Source organism: Apostichopus japonicus, chromosome 10, assembly GCF_037975245.1.
Source record: "Apostichopus japonicus isolate 1M-3 chromosome 10, ASM3797524v1, whole genome shotgun sequence".
NCBI lineage: Eukaryota > Metazoa > Echinodermata > Holothuroidea > Aspidochirotida > Stichopodidae > Apostichopus > Apostichopus japonicus.
Genome location: NC_092570.1, coordinates 16,528,836 through 16,547,226, shown reverse-complemented (window position 1 = coordinate 16,547,226; position 18,391 = coordinate 16,528,836). Strand labels below are relative to the sequence as shown.

At 37.7% G+C, this 18,391-nt stretch overlaps 1 protein-coding gene across 1 annotated transcript in view; it reads left to right on the top strand.

Annotated features, from left to right (window-relative positions):
* Positions 1-472: 472 nt before the first annotated feature.
* LOC139974662 (dTDP-D-glucose 4,6-dehydratase-like) overlaps positions 473-18,391 on the top strand; it is a 22,778-nt gene continuing 4,859 nt past the window's right edge. The window contains exons 1-8 of the mRNA XM_071981910.1: positions 473-1,273; positions 7,617-7,686; positions 8,384-8,452; positions 9,490-9,580; positions 12,274-12,416; positions 13,742-13,944; positions 14,599-14,764; positions 15,546-15,702. Coding sequence (XP_071838011.1) covers positions 1,155-1,273; positions 7,617-7,686; positions 8,384-8,452; positions 9,490-9,580; positions 12,274-12,416; positions 13,742-13,944; positions 14,599-14,764; positions 15,546-15,702 — 1,018 coding nt within the window. The 5' untranslated portion in view covers positions 473-1,154. The remainder of the gene's footprint in view (positions 1,274-7,616; positions 7,687-8,383; positions 8,453-9,489; positions 9,581-12,273; positions 12,417-13,741; positions 13,945-14,598; positions 14,765-15,545; positions 15,703-18,391) is intronic.

Genomic DNA, 18,391 nt, shown 5'->3' with positions numbered 1-18,391 from the left:
ATACAGTCATCTCTTTAAGAAGGAAAGAATAGTCAGCTTTCACTGCCAGCATGTATGTTAATCAGTTAAATCACACTGACTGCATGTAGTCAAGTGATTTCTACTGTCGGGATTACTGGCTTTGTTAAACTATACTATTGTGCTGAAGACCTTAGTACAAGACCGTAACAGACTTAGCGAAAAGGTTCAGTATAGTAGAGAACAATGCACTTTTAAAATTACACTCTAAATTCGCCATCCTACTTTCCTATAGGTCACGACCGAGCACATTAAGGGGAAAACACTTTTCATATGACAGTACCCATGCATCTACGTACTATTGTGACACAAACGTCCACACTATGGCCGTTTAGGTTTTAAGCTAGAAGAAAAGTTTTAATGGAAAACTTTCCTTTGTGTATCGTTTCGATGGGTTGGTGGAACGGGGGGGGGGGGGTGGAAGTAGTGGAAAGCTTACTGTAAAAAAAACATTGCTCGTTTTCATAAGGACATGTGCCAAATACGAATGTCAAAACAGACCATGTTTTGTTGATAACAAATCACACAAAAAATCAATTCGTGATAGTTATGCAGGATTTTCCGTTTCCGAACATTTTAATCTTCCTAGACACTCTTAGATAAAACCTAAAAAATATGGTAAATTGGTAATTGCTTCTTACTTCAAATCCTGAACTGAACGTAGACGGAAAGAAGTTGGTTTGGATTTTTCGTATCGAGTCTCATGTAACCGGTCTCAATAAAGAGACCGATATTATTTGTATTATTATTCTTATTGGATGCTAGCTTTTGATTCAACCACTTTGCACTATTGTCTAGTATGTATACCCTTCTGTATAAATATGGCCATAGCTTCAATAACAGCTCGGAATCTTATGTCATTAGTGACCAAATAAAGGAATGAAGCTCGGATACTTTTTTCTATTTAGTTTTGTCTCAAATGTGCGGGCTTTATTGAGGACTCTCAGTTGGTCCCTTGAGATGTTCTATCTACTCCAACACGTGTACCACCATTTTGATAATTTTAAGACAAGAGACCACTTAAGAGTTTCTACTGAGGCGAATATTCAGTCAGAGCTGTAACTAACAGTGAAGGCCTCTTTAAGCTGGTAATAGTTATATTGACGGTTACCCAGTGATATTGTTTAGTTTACAAAATGGACGTGCACGGTAAGACATCAGTGAATGAAAATGGCAACTTTAACTTCCATAGCAATGTGAATGGAGAAGGAGCTTACGACCGGAGAATACTCCTTACCGGTGGATCTGGATTTATGTAAGTTCACCATCATAATGCCCGTCTTCGTCATCGACATTGCCATCATCATCATCATCATCATCATCATCATCATCATCATCATCATCATCATCATCATCATCATCATCATCATCATCATCATCATCATCATCATCATCATCATCATCATCATCATCATCATCATCATCATCATCATCATCATCATCATCATCATCATCATCATCATCATCATCATCATTTCGCCTAACAGCCGCATTTCGTATGTGACACTATAATTTTTGATTTAGTTTTATCCCGCGTCAGGTGCTTGATGTCATCGAAGCTCTTTTTTCATTCCTCTCTTTCGCCGTTCGGTAAAGAGTTGCTTTTCAAATGTAATTTTCATGTCGAGAATATTTCATATCAAAAATATCTTCATTAAGCAAAATTTGCATGACTTGGAGTAAAGTTACCTTTAAGAATCCTTCGGATCACTTTGGTGATCAAATCCTTTGGAATAATCATTTTATTAGAATTGATAATACCATTGTTTATGACAAAAAACTTCACGTTGCCGGTTTACTGTTTGTTAAGGATATATTTTTGCCAGATGGGAAGCCATTGTCCTTCAATGCTTTTCTAACCAAATTTAAGATATTAAGATATCCTTTTACTTGTTTTCATGGGATCATTTCTGCAATTCCTAGAAGTTGGAAAGATTCTGTCAGTTTAGAAAACGGTGTCGAGGAACAGCAAGATCACCTTGTCAATCGTCATGTCTAGCATTTCTAAATTGTCACAAGTAGTCTATCCTCGCCTTATAGACTGTATTTCACTCCCGCCAAAAGCCTGCTCTAAATGGAGTGTTACCTTTGACTTCTCTCAAGACGATTTGTTAGTGATATTTAAGGTGCCTTCCCGTACGCTTTCTGAAGCAAAAATACAATATTTCCAATTCAGATTCTTACACCGCATCTTAGGAACCAATCGGCTTTTAAATTTAATGAAAATAGCGGCTTCTCCACTCTGTACTTTTTGCAATATTGAAGAGGAAACTATTGAACATTTATTCTGGTCCTGTCATGTGACGTCTAATTTCCTTTTAGATTGCGAACAGAAATTTTTTGGTAGACAGTTTATCTGCTCAAAAAAAAATCTTTTCTTCGGTAAACTGGTAACAGGTTACGACCCATTGAATTTTTTTATCCTTCACATCAAATACTTTATCTTCAATTGTAAACAAAACAATGTTAAGCCTGACTGCTACAATTTCTTCTATAAAATGAAATTCATTCTTAACGTTGAGAAGCACATTGCCTCGAAGCGAAAATCTACTAGCTCTGCTCGTAGAAAATACATGGCATTAAAGACTTGCTTTTCTCATTCAATCAATGAACTTTGCAACTCTTGACTTAACCCTCTGCTTATCATCTATGTTTTTCTGGATATGTATACATATATTTCGGTTTAAGTGGAGAAGAAGAAATACTCAATTTAGAATCAATTTTCACATGTTAATAATTCTTTTGTATCATTCAGATGACATACCTATGTTGGTATCAGAACTCTAAATATAATCAATGTTATGTACCACATACATGTTTAATAATCGTGAATAAATGAGACGAAAAAAAATCATCATCATCATCATCATCATCATCATCATCATCATCATCATCATCATCATCATCATCATCATCATCATCATCATCATCATCATCATCATCATCATCATCATCATCATCATCATCATCATCATCATCATCATCATCATCATCATCATCATCATCATCATCATCATCATCATCATTATCGATTCAAATTCATGAAGATAATAGAGGTCCAGGGTATTGGAAGTATAACAACTCTCTTTTAGCTGATTCTGCGTATTACGACCTAATCCAAAATCTAGTTGCTACTGTTACTCGCAACTCACGTTCTCTAAACCCTTCCGCAAATTAGGGGAATCTCAAATATGTCATTCGCTCCAAAACTATTCAATTTGCTAAACAAAAAGCTAAAAGTACACGTAAAAGCGAAATCGAAATTTTACGCAGTATCTCCAACCTGGAAAGAGAGTTGTATGAAAACCACTCTGATGCCATTCGTCAAAGTTAAGATAATGCCTGTAATAAATTAAAAGGTTTTTATCATGACAAGCTTCATGGCATTATTGTTCGGTCGAGAGCTCGTTGGGTTGAGTCTGGTGAAAAAAGCACTAAATATTTTCTGAATTTAAAAAGGCGCAACAAGGCAAATAACAGCATTTTTAGCTTAAATATGAACAGGGGCAATGTCACCACCAACAGTAGAGAAATTCTTCGTGAAATTCGTTTGTTTTATAGTACTTTATACTCTCATTCACAATGTTATCCTTCATATTTTATTAGAGATTTGCCTGACTTTCACTCTGAGGAATCGGACCCCAGTTCTTGCGATGGGCCCATTACTTTAGATGAATGTCATAGAGCTTTATGCTCAATGCATAACGGTAAATCTCCTGGTAGCGATGGTCTCTCTACTGAGTTTTATAGGCATTTTTGGTCTCTTCTTGGTCAGCTTGCTGTCGATTCCTTGAATTATGGTTTTGATCATCATTCATTATCCTGTGAGCAAAATAGAGGGGTCATTACTCTAATTCCTAAACCGGATAAGGACCATAATATATAGCTAACTATAGGCCTATTAGTCTCCTTAACAAAAGCATTAGCTAACCGATTAAAACGGGTCGTCGACAAAACTGTTAGGGATAACCAGACTGGTTTTATCAAAAATAAGTTTATTGGGGAAAACATTCGTTTTGTGCTTGACCTAATTGATCACACTACCACAAATAACATTCCGGGTCTTTTGTTCTTTATTGATTTTGAAAAAGATTTTGATTGTATCGATTGGGATTTTATTGACCACACTCTTATTTCAACTTCGGGAACAGTTTTCGTCGTTGGATCAATACACTCTACACTGGTAGTATTTCCTGTGTTCTAAATAATGGTATTTCGACAGGTTTCTTCCCTATTCAGAGATGAGTAAGGTAAGGTTGTTAGCCCGTACCTCTTTATTCTTTGTGCAGATATTTTAGCTAGAAAAAAAATTGTGACTACACGGTCAAGGGGATTAACATATTTGGGCGGGAGATTAAAGTACCGCAGTATGCCGACGACACCACTTTATTTTTAGACGGTACCCGCAACAGCACTGTTAAGGTGCTGAACAATTTAGAGAATTTTCGACTAGCATCAGGTCTCAAAATTAATCTCATCAAATCCCAGTTTCTTCCCCTGGGTCCTTTCATTTCAAATAACCCGGCTCAAGTCAATGAATCTCAATATTTTGATTACTAACTCTCCTAGGCCTATTAGGTATCTCGGTATCAACTTCACTCACAATGGTAACGATCTCTTTCGCTTAGACTATGAGCAGAAGCTATATCGGCTGAAACACCAGCTTAGGGTTTGGAATGGGCGCGATCCCACATTTATTGGCAGAAACACAATAGTGAAGTCTTTTGCAATCAGCCAACTTTTTTTACTTACTTTTTCAGGTTCTGCCTAGACCCCCAAAAGACTTTATTAATAAAATCCAAAGCATCATCATCGTCATCGTCATCGTCATCGTCATCGTCATCGTCATCATCATCATCATCATCATCATCAAATGGAACTTTCACTTGCTTAGTAAGAACCGTCACTAAGCAAGTGAAAGTTCCATTTTAATTTGTATGTGCATGTATGTATGTATATTAGATCCTCCTGCAAGCAGGAACTCGCGAAGAAGCCTAATTGGCTTATCAAAGCCGCAAGCTGACCGAAGTCAGTCTCTCACATTCATATTTAACGTCCATGATTATGAATTGTTAATTGTCAACAACTCTGTAACTGGACGACATACATTAATCTGGGAGTGACTCGAACCGGGGACCTTGTGATTGAAAGGCATGCACCGGTGTTAACCACTGAGCTAACACTCCGTGTTTTTTTGCTCATGCTTATAATTCCAGTTAATGGTTACAATATTTCAAGAAAGTGTTAGTAAATACAAACAATTATGTTTCCTTCTTTGACTATGTGAATTCTACTTGTTTTCATGAAAGCTGTGTAGATTAAAACTTTCATTCCAAAAACAAAACAAATGTTTCAATTTGACATTTCCACACGGTAACTACTGGTAATTCAGCCAAAAGATAAAACAAGAGGTCAATCCACGGAGTTGTACATCTCATCGCCAGCAAACACTGATCTCTCAATACCGTTTTTCAGTGAAGTTAACATGATTACAATCTTTTGTGAACCCTACACTGAACTGGCAAAACTATAGACTTGGGTCTAGATTCCAGAATCATTCTTTTAACAATGCTACAATTATTGTGAAACTTTCCTCATTTTTGTTTTTGTTCATTTAATACTAACTTTTAAGAATATAGGAAGAATACCACTCATTGTCAATCAGTTAACTCAAATGCCGTGTCAAGGTATAATTATATTGGTCATTCCGTCACGGTGGCAAATCACGGATGGCTGTTGCTGGACCCTCTCCAAAAAAAATGACCACTCTCATCGCATATTAAAGCACCATGAAATAATAAGGATCCTATGTAAATTTCAGTTGCATTGCTTCAAAATTGGCCGATTTATAATACTTTTGAAATTCCTAAATTCGTCGCCACCGTGGCATTTTGGCATTTTCTTGATTTTTGAAATCTGGTTTCTCAGCAATTATACATCCTACTACCTTTCTATTGTTTATAGAAGCCTATAGACTCTATCCAATGGAAAGAGAAAATGAAATAATTAGGCTATAAAAGCATTGTCTTGTGGAGTTAGGTCAACTTGAAAGTGCCAAAATATTCAATTGAGAGGGGGGGGGGGGGGTCGCTAGACATGTGCTATTTGTAGTAATAAATTGCTTTTAAACTATTGCTTCAGGATACCAGATTCTTTCAGATGTTATTACGTCCAGTCCAAACAATACAAAATGATGGTAACAATGCTTTCCTGTAACATATATTTGTAAATTGTACAAACTGCAGCTCAAAAGTTGCTATTTTATGTTGCGATTCGGCATGTGGAAGGGTTTTTTATCCCAATTTGTTAACCATGTAAGAGATGTGAGGGTTTTCAACTTTAACTTTAAGTATAATGTTCTTACAACTATAACCACATTTCAGGGTTCTAGCCATTCTCAATGTTAGTTATGAGATTGTTAAGTTGCTCCGATGTACAAAAGAGGTTGTCTTTTACAGCCAATAGCTCAAAACGCGTCCCGTTGAAAAATATCTCATTATTTTTTTCTAGAAGGGATATAGTACCACCCTGTTTGTACCAAACATGTTAAAAGAGTATTTTGCCTTATTTTTTAATGACATATCCTCAAAGTTTGGTAGTTTTACACACACAAAAAACGTTTTTGCCTGTTTTACTATTCCACGTGTTTTTTAGCCTGGATATTGTACTTCAAGGTATACACAGATTTCGATGGTATATAAACAAATAATATTTGCAATTACTGTCTGCTTCTGGAATAATTCATTTAATTGAAAGACTTGACTATAAAATGAAGTTCAATCATTACATACATGTACAGAATGTATCATTAATTCAAATGTACGGAACATGCGTGGAACACCTCAAAGTACAGTATACACACACAAAAAATGTTCAAAAAAGTTGTACTTTATAAACCACACAGTGTACAACCCAACATTGATTGCTGAGGATTTGATGGGTACAGTAATCAGTACAGAATATGTAAATGTAAAGGTATTCATTTTAATTAACATTTATAATTGTTAAACATTATCAAAAGCGCCAGATACACACGTAAGTCGGTTTCCAAAGAAACTGTTAGACAAGGGAGTTGTTATAACAACTCCCTGAATTGTCTTAACGAAGAAAATAGACAACACCGTCCAATCATTCTGTTTCATTTTGTCTTTAATCCACTTGAATGTGTTCGTGATACGTGAAGTTAATATCTACGGTTGCCTCGATATCTACAGCATTCCTATGCTATACACTAGTGACAGAATGTGGTATAGGTATCGTCGGTTTTATATGATAAAGAGACACACTCATTTCTAGAGGTAGGCTGAAGCTGCAGGCTCAGTCACCACGCTTACATGACTCCAAACGGCCCCCTATATATACCCCCCGGGGGGGGGGTGCGCTGCCCAGGGAACAGCGTATAATGAACTAGCCAAGACTCGAACATGCAACCATTTGAGAGATGTGGGAAAGGAGAGTGTGGTGGGGTGGGGGAGGGGGTTGTTGGAAGAGGCGAGTCTTCTTTGAAGTATTTAACTTGTCTCTGCAAGAATGTTCCTGGCAATGTCTTTTGTTTTTTATATACAACCACGTCTTTTGTGTTCATTTGACTTCCACAGAGGGTCTCATGTCGTAGATAAATTAGTTTACCATCAGGACAAGTGGTATTACGTAGTCAACTATGACAAGGTGAGATATTTCCCTATTATAATTTTGTACTTTTGAGCTAACAAAATAATAAAAATAAAAATCTCATTTTGTATATAGCGTTCAAAGCAAGGAATGGTTTAGCCCCAGTTTACCTACAAGAGCTTCTCCAAGAATACAGAGCTAGCAGGTTGCTTCGTTCAAGCGTACAACATATGCTATCTGTTCCTACTGTTCGCACTTCCACCTATGGGGAACGTTGCTTTGCTAGATCAGATCTAGAGCTCTGGAACAGTCTTCCCTTACATCTGAAAACAATCCAGCATGTGTCAACTTTCCAGAAAGAACTCACGACGTTCTTATTCATGAATGCGCGTATCCATATGTTTGATGAACTGTTGTGTCCATTTTGGGTACTTTGCTCCTGCAGCGCTTCTGAGCAGTTTTTTTTAACTGGATAAAAGCGCTTTACAAATTATTATTATTATGATTATGATGATGATGATTATTATGATTATTATGATTATTATGATTATGATGATGATGATTATTATTATTATTATTATTATTATTATTATTATTATAGCTTTATATATCAACTTGGAAAATTTAACAAACTGTTTTAGCAAACAATATGCGATTTGAAACTTGTTACGTATATTTAGGAACAATGCCACTGCATCACAATGAAAAATATGCTGTTTATGGATTATATTTTCATATCTTGTATACTTTCTAGCTCGACTATTGTGCCTCGCTGAAAAATAATCATAAAGTTGAGTCCAGTCAAAATTACAAATTTGTGAAGGTAAGTCTGTCATGCTAGATTACTATGTTTGAACCTGTCGTTTGAATGAAATTTTGCAAAGGTGGTTATCAGGTTATATATATGACAATAGAAAGAATATGGAGGTATCTTTTGCCAAGAGCCAAACTAGCTGTTTGCAAGGAATATATATGCAGGCCTGGATGAGAATACACTTTTCTTTATCATATATCTTCCCGAACTATCTCCATATTTTCGTGGGCGCCCTAATAGATCCTGGCACGGCCGGATGTAACCCCTGACCCGTCCATCCCTCTTCTCGTTTTGAGGCCTGAATATCACACATCACTTCGCGAATGACTCAAAGGATTGCAACACGAATGACTATTTTGCAGCTTTTAATATAAATTGCAACTTACAAGAAACACTTGAATTAGTTCTAACCCCACCAACCACTACTTGACTTTTCGATAGTGTTTGGTCAAGTGGCTAATGATTATAAAAGCTAACGTTAATTATACTGAAAAATGAAATAATGCAGGTTTATAAACTGATATTGAACTTATACCAGTCATTGAGGAATAAATAGTAGACGCTGGGAATTTAAGAAACATCTCGAACCCAATTCAGTAGTTCAACGATTAATCCCTTGCAAACACCGAGAATACATCTGTTCAGTACCATAAAAAAAACGAGAGAAAAAATAAAGAAAGAAGGATGGCCTTTCTAAATATACTGTCTGGCGATAACTTATGACCAATATGAAAACATCATCCGTGAAGAGAAAAGACTGCAATTTCAATATTATGGTGGGGGGGGGGGGGGAGGGAGTCTGTAGGTGCCACAATAAAAAAAAAACATCATCACCCAAGCCCTAACCATGGTTGGCCTTGGTAGAATGTGGAATCTTTTTTTTTTTGCAATGGATCCAGTTCTATTGTGGTAACGGGATCATGTTGCTCTTTTGTTGCGCAAGTGAACCGTTATAGAGGAAGGGCAAATAATATAGTTATTCGTGTGTACATATGACTTTTTCTTTTTGATCACGAATATTTTTCTTCATGTTTTCCTATACACAGGGAGATATACTTAACAAGCAGAAATTACTAGATGTAATGAGAGATGAAAATATAGACACTGTTATGCACTTTGCCGCCCAGTCCCACGTCGGTAAGTGTTATACTATGTAGATCACGTGGCAAATGATGTAATTACGTCATGATGACACTGATTTTTTAGTTTCAAGTTATGTTAGTTTTTATATTATATATATTTATATATATATATATATATATATATATATATATATATATATATATATATATATATATTTATATATACGGTAGCTTGTTTATTTTCCACATCAAAACCAAAGCTAAGTACAATATTAAAGAAAAGGATACTTAAAGATGAAATAATTGTGTATATATATATATATATATATATATATATATATATATATATATATATATATATATATACATATATATATATATATATATATATATATATATATATATATATATATATATGTATATATATATATATATAGTTTAGAAATAGTTGAAACAGTGGAGCACTAGTAGTTGTTACTCACAGTTTCACGCGTTTGAGCGATCATCAGACAACTATTCTAATAAACCGTACTATTCTCAGTTAGCACAATGTTTGGACTGTATACCTCTGTGTGGTACACGAGTCATTATATACCCCCTATAGACCAAGCGCCTACACGAGTCAGTCACTAAACCTGGCGGAGGTGGGAGGGGGTGTTATTTTGTGTCTCCCACCCTTCAGAAAGTGGGGGAACGTGTCCCCATGTCCCCACCCCCATGATTGACGCCCCTGATCATGCATGATGCTAACTAACTCTAAATCATTTGTGAATCCTAAAGCCGGGTCTCGAAAGAGATACTTTGAACAGAACTTTTCTGTGAAAATGAAATGGCGTTATCGTTACGAGTTTAACCAGTTACTTATGTTTTCTCAATGTCAGTGTATTTCAAATCATCATCATCGTTATCAATCAGTATTTATAAAGCGCCTTGGAACACTTCAAACGATCCTTGAAAGAGTAAGGTTTTAAGCTGTTTCTTGAAACTGAAGGGTATTTTAATTGCTATCATTTTTCTTCTGCACTTTACAGTAAATTCATTACCCTGCCGGTACATCTGCTTGATCGTGCGTATAAGAATGCTCTCACTTTAGTTATCGATTCCAAATTTACCAACTGTTTTATATGATGGTGGTCATTTTCTTTAACACCAGATTTTCTTTTGGCACATTCATTGTTCCGATCAAGTTTCTTATTAAATGCTGCTTGCTGTCTTCAAGCAAGTTAGTTACAGCGTTGTTTCGTGGACCTGGTATTCGGTGTTTGCGAAATGGGATTGTTTCTGTTATAACAACTGGTTTCGGAACGACTTCGATTAATTACCGTGCTCTGCAATGTTTGGATGAGTATAATGTCGGGGTACCTTCACCTTCCCTTTGTTTAAGCGGACAAAATTGTCCGATACTCAAGTAGATTCTCGGAAGTTAAGTGACGGTCCCGGAAACCGGAAAGGTCAATTATGCATGTTCACCTGACTCTTATTTCTCCGAACATGTACTCATCGATAGATATAATTCATTGATATAGTTCATATATATATATATATATATATATATATATATATATATATATATATATATATATATATATATATATATATATATATATATATATATATATATATATATATATATATATATATATATATATATATATGTATAAATGAAATCGTAATGAGTTGGAAAATCAAGAACAGTGAATAAACTTTCAGCCTCCACCGGGATTCGAACCACGGGCCTTCCGCTCTGTACGCGGACACCCTAACCACTAGGCTATGGACGCTGATTGTATGTCCAGAGGTTCGAAACCGGCAAGGAAGGTCGTAATTCCACTGTAGGCGTTTGTCACCTGTATCGAACAATACTAGTTCGATCTGTGTTTGGTGACATATTTTGCCTTACTCTAGAGATCAGACATGATGCTGACCAACTCGAAATCATTTGTGATTCCTAAAGCCGGATCTCGAAAGAGATACTTTGAACATACTTTATGTTAATGCAATGGAGATAAACGACAAAGGCAAAGAATATATATAAATGAAATCGTAATGAGTTGGAAAATCAAGAACAGTTAAAAAAACTATATATATATATATATATATATATATATATATATATATATATATATATATATATATATATATATATATATATATATATATATATATATATATATATATATATATGTATATATATATATATATATATATATATATATATATACAGGCCTATATATATATATATATATATATATATATATATATATATATATAGGCTATATATATAGGCTATATATATAGGCTATATATATATATATATATATATAAATGAACTATATTAATGAATTATATCTATCGATTTCGAACCTCTGAACATACAATCAGCGTCCATAGCCTAGTGGTTAGGGTGTCCGCGTACAGAGCGGGAGGCCCGGGTTCGAATCCCGGTGGAGGTTGGAAGTTTTTTCACTGTTCTTGATTTGCCAACTCATTACGATTTTCAATAATATATATATATATATATATATATATATATATATATATATATATATATAAATATATATATATGTTTATATATATATATATATATATAGGCCTATATATATATATATATATATATATATATATATATATATATATATACACTTATATCTGTCTATCTGTTCGTCTGTCTTTCGGATCCGTCCATCGTGTCTTGACAAAGTAGCCTACGTACCCATTACTCTCAGATATTTTCATCTTTATTTCTAGATAACTCATTCCTAAATGCGAAGCCATTTCATTTAACCAATGTTGAGGGCACACAGACGCTGTTATCAGCTGCACGTGAACACGGCATTCGTTTCTTTCTACACGTGAGCACCGATGAAGTCTACGGTGGGGATAGTATCGTCGTAAGTGTATGTAAAGTGTTATTAACACGCTATAGAGAAACTATGAGGTCGTTGTACAGTGCTACCATAGTTTAATCTTAAGACCGTTGTCGCGGCTTGAGGCTGGGGTGGAGGATTTAAGAAGATGGACTACCAACCCCACTCCTATCCCCCACCCCAAAGCCCTATAGGTTATAAATAAAATTATTGTGGATAAACCCCAAGGGAAAATGCATTAAAGTTCAAAAGCAATATTGGTCAAAAAGAAAACCTGTATATGTAATTCTCACCATTATATAACTAGTACCACAAAAAGTGAAATATAATGAATATGTCAAATGACACATTGCTATTTTGGTGTACATGCCTGCACTCTTGAGAGAAAGTAAACCGGTTAGTGTTTTCCCTTCATTAATCCCATACCGGGAAAGTTACGTAAACAATAACAGCTGTATTTAATGTAATTTCCAAGGACTATAATTAGATACACATTTCAGTCAAGTCATATATCTCCTTAAATGAAAAAATCTATAATCTTCAATCTACAATCTTCCATGCATGTTTAAGTTTTGTTCTTGTTGGGAGGAGGGGGACGAGGAAGCTTGAATCACTTAATAATTAATAATTAATACCAAAATTAGTTAATTCGATACATGTATGCATCCATGATTTTTCGAGACTAATTAGGGGGTCTTGGGGAGCCCCCACCCCCCCATTTTTTTTAAATTTCGTGGTCAAATGGTGTATTCTGAAGCATTCATTATACATTTGGTTTATAATTTGGTCGATACACGCGATATTGTGCTAATAAATACTTTTTCATATTTTTTTGGGGGTGGGGGGAGGGGGGATGTGCTAAAAATGAGAGGGAGGGGAAGGAGAGGATGAAGTTTGTGCATACCCGAAACCCAAGCCTTGATCCGTGCCTGTTATACCTGGCTTTTTAATGTGGCATTCCTGTTGTGAAATTGAGAGTCGAACTCTTAATTTTAAGATGTTCAATTGTGGTGCTTTACTTGAAAGGATAGGTGTTCGGCCTTCAGATGGCACTTGAGGTTAATCATATGATGCCCGCATATATTTTGCAAGTCGCTGAAAGTTCATGAAAGCTTTTGATAGTACTTGAGCGACCTTTAGAAACAACGTTTCGCGGCCTTTTGTCGCTCCCTTGCAATTTAGACTAAGATACTCCAGCGCAGTGGAGTCGCCAGACATTTCAATCTTGCGGGGGGGGGGGGGGGGGGCATAGAAGTTATACCATCTTTACACCATGCATGTATTGAATTAATTCTTTTCGATTTGTTTTTGGTAGTGAAACGTCTTTTCAACTTACAATTTGTTCGTAGGCTCTCTCCGAGACAGCAGATCTGAAACCAACTAACCCATATTCCAAGTCAAAAGCCCAAGGCGAAATAATAGCAAAATTATTCTGGGAAAAATATTCGTTCCCAGTGGTCATTACCAGAGGAAACAACGTATACGGTCCCCGTCAATATCCCGAAAAAGTTATTCCGAAGTTTATTAGTCTTTTGCAGAGAGGTAAAAAGTGGTAAGTTCTCCAAGCAGTATTATTTATTTTTTTTTTCTTCTATTCAAATGTAACCGATAATATTGAGTCCGGTTTGAGAGCTGTTAACCACTTTTAAGACTTTTAACTTTTAAGACAACCCCCACCGCAACCCACCCCACACTAATGGGCATGTAGCCTACATTCCTCCGCAATGGCTATCAGGCGCGTAGCCAAGGGAGGGGGGCGAAGGGGGAAGCCGCCCCCCCAAGCTTGAGCATATTTTTAAATTTATTTTCTAATATTTTTATGATATCGCTAGTATTTTCAAAATCGAAAATGCTAAGATGCAACTTACAAGGCCTGGGAAGTGCCATTTCCAGCGATCTGGGAGGCATTTTCAGCCAAAATTTTCTTGAACGCTTCGCGCCAACACATGGTGGCGCTACGCTTAGATAGTTTGCAATGCCGAATCTACAGTTTCGCCCCTCCCTTGGCAAAATCCTGGCAACGCGCCTGATGGCTATTCCCGCCCATAGTTAACCGACGCGGTGTAGATGGCGGTTATATTCAAAATGAGGTATACCGCATAGAACAGCGGGAAGTTATCAAAGTAGACAAAATCGGTGCCGAATAATATCTATCACGAAACGGGATCAGTAGCTGTTAAATTGCCATCCCTGCTTTTATTTACAGTTGTATCCATGGAGACGGTTCTCCCGCGCGGAACTTTATGTACGTGGAGGATGCCGCGAGGGCATACCTGACCGTCTTGGAGCAAGGGGAAGTTGGAGAAATATATAATATAGGTACCGACTTCCAGATCACTATTAGGGAACTCGCCGCCACTCTGACAAGGAAGGTAAGGATAACCATCTTGTTTGACTCACGTGTCAAACCACCGCAATATTTCAATTACCTTGGTTACCATGATCAAATAATACTTCCCGGGAATACGTTCTTGAAGTATATACGGGTAGGCCTACAACAGCACGATAAATAGTATGAGTACAGATAGTAGTAGGCCTACAAGGCTCTATATCCGGCTATGCTTATTCTTCGACTGACCGATGGTGTCTATATATGTATGCTAAAGACTCGCTTCGATCCTCCGTGCGCGAGTACGCGACGGCGAGTACATGTATGCCAGGGTTGTCCAACCTTTTGCAGAGGAGGGCCACATGGAATGATTATGATGAAGGAGGGGCCGCATGAACCCTACGTTCGAATTTTCGATTTTGCCCGAAGCCCAAGGCAACATAATGTGTGCACTGCGCAGATAAAACAGATGAATAAAGTCCAGCCGCCCCCCCTCCCTCTCCGCTGAGAGAGTGTCACATAAACTGACCTGTATGCAGTTTTTTTGGACCCTGAAGGTTCGAATGATTGATTATATAATTTCAAATTGTTATCAATAAATCTGCTCACTAAAATTTCGCACCGTAGAGCATCTCTGGCGGGCCGGACGTGACCCTGCGGAGGGCCGGACTGTGGCCCGCGGGCCGTAGGTTGGACAACCCTGATGTATGCTATACTGTTGTAGTGTAGTGATAGCCCTTTACTACATAAACTCGTGCATAAGTGTCTCCTTTTTATCTGTGTATATAGCTGTTGTTATATACTAACTGAGTTCTCTTTACTAGGTTCACGGTGACGTTCCCGCCGACGAGTTAAACACTTACGTCGAATTTGTTCACGACAGACCATATAATGATATGGAATATCATGTAGAGTGTTCCAAACTCAGATGTCTCGGATGGAAACCTGCCGTTCCTTGGGAAGATGGATTAAGAACAACCAGTAAGTACAAAGGTTGATTAAATTTCACCCATTGTAAGGACGGGGCAAGCCGGGTATACGGTTAATTGGCCCACTGGCATATTTATATTCACTCGAAACTGGGGTCGTCTAGACGCCCAAGGACACCACTAATTTCAAGTTCTGGCTGAGCTCCAATTTCCTCTTGGTCCTTCAGGGAAGGTGTTTACTTTGTATGATGGCTTGCATACAAGCTGCACGTATTTATGCTTCCATAACTATTTCACCAGGATCTAACCGTAGACACAACACCAGCTTTAGTTGCCTTATTACCAGGTGGGGAGGGGACCAAAATTTACACAGAAATGATAAAATCTTGCCTGCTCACGACAGATATCTGAAAATGTAATTAGTTAGCACTAAACTGCTAGAGGGTGGGGAATGAGGGGTAAGGGCATAGGCGTACGAGGCGGGGGGGGGGGCAGGGGGGCAGACTGCCCCCCCAAATTTCCAGAGGACAAGAAATTCGGGTAAAAGGCTTGAAAAATTCGGGCAGCCAAAGAGGAGAAAAAAAAAATATATATATCTTTTTTTTTCTCCTCTTAGGCTGCCCGAATTTTTCAGGACTTTTGCCCGAATTTCTTGTCCTCTGGAAATATATATATATATACATAAATATGCAGTAGCTTGCCCGAATCTTTTTCAAATATTTGCCCGACAATTCCATGATTTTCTTTATTTAGCATCATGATGCCCGAATATTTACGTGTAACACCACCGTAAGCGCAGTTCATCTGGGCTACCACGTTTTTTGCACGATCAATTTTTTCTAACTAGTCAATTGTATACCTGGACCAAGGGCAGCGGAACCGGGGGGCACAGGGGGCAGGTTAAAACTGTGCCTTTTTTCTACATAAAAATTGAGGTGCCTCAAGTTAGCAAGAGGCCAGGGAACCAGAATGAACACTCGGGAAGGGCCGTTTCCGGCTATCTGAGGGATTTGTAAAACCAAACATTTTCTAGTACGCTACGCGCCAACCGATGGTGGCGCTCCGCTCAGATAGTCGTGCATACAACTTTGCAAATCCTGACTAAGCCCGTGACTTTTAATGAATTTCTGTAGGTCAAACTCAAAGCTATTTCGAATGGGAAAAAATTGTTAAGATATTAACAAGAAAAAACTCTAATTCGGAAGATTCCTACATTAGCAACTAGCATGATTTCACCACATTTTGTCTCAAAAGAAAACTTGTTCCTTGTTTCCCAATTTGCGCATTGGATATTGCAGTGCTTGTATGCATATTTTCCTTTGGGGGAGGGGGGGGGGGCGTTGATGGAGTGATGTGTTTACACAAATAAGATAATACAATGAGAGTTATAAAGGGTACTAAATATAAGGCATGCATCAGTCCAATCGAATTTCTGCAAAGTGCCCTTTAATGTCGGTGCCCCCCCCCCCCCAGATTAAAAGTGCTTCCGCCGCCCTTGACCTGGACATCCCCAACATGAGTGTATATAAGAAACATTTTCTTGTTCATGGATGGTTGGGGGGGGGGGGAGTGGCTACAAACCTAGAAGTACAGGTTTATCATATTCTTTGTTATATTTTATACTTTTTTTGTGAGACAAATTGCAGTCTCACCCGACATAGCGACATTATCCCGCCAACGTGTAGTTGAACAATATATGTTTTTCTGGAGGTAGCTGAGTACTAAAAAAATATACTGTCACATTTTTCCCCTTCAAAGTGATTTTACCATTTTTTCTTCTTCTAATTTACCAAATTTTTGGGAAAGTGTAAATTTCTAAAACGTTAAATTATAAAATAAAGAATGTTTAGATGCAACTTGCAAGGCCTCAGAAGTGCCGTTTCCGGCAATCTGAGAGGCAATCGTGTGCTAAAAATTCTTGTACGCTACGCGCCAACCGATGGTGGCGCTCCGCTTAGATAGTGTCACGGGAACTTTCGGGCACAAAAAGTTCTGCCCCCCCAAACTGAAATGGTCCCGTACGCCTATGGGTAAGGGGGGGGGGTGGGAATTGCATTGATTACATGTGCGATCCACACAAGGGCGGCGGAACCGGGGGGCACGTGCCCCCCCCACTTTTCCTCAGGTTAAAAATGTGCCCTTTTTCTACATAATATTTGAGGTGTCTCAAGTTAGCAATTAGAGGCCAGGGAACCAGAATGAACACTCGGGAAGGGCCGTTTCCGGCCATCTGAGGGGTTTGTAAAACCAAAAATTTGTTTGTACGCTCCGCGCCAACCGATGGTGGCGCTCCGCTCAGATAGTCGTGCATACAACTTTGCAAATCCTGGCTACGCCCCTGACTCTGTCGGTCAAACTCAAAGCTATTTCGAATGGAAAAAATTTGTTAAGATATTAACAAGAAATAAACTCTAATTCGGAAGATTCCTACATTAGCAACTAGCAATAAACTTGTTCCTTGTTTCCCAATTTGCTCATTGGATATTGCAGTGCTATATGCATATTTTCCTTCAAAGGGGGGGGGGGGGGGGAGGGGGGGAGGGCTTGATGAAGTGATGTGTATACGCAAATTAGATAATACAATAAGAGTTATAAAGGGTACTAAATACAAGGCTGCATCAGTCCAATCGAATTTCTGCAAAGTGCCCTTTGATGTCGGTGCCCCCCAGATTAAAAGTGCTTCCGCCGCCCTTGGATCCACACAGCAAGCCATGCAGATATCCAGTTAATGAAGTGGTTCC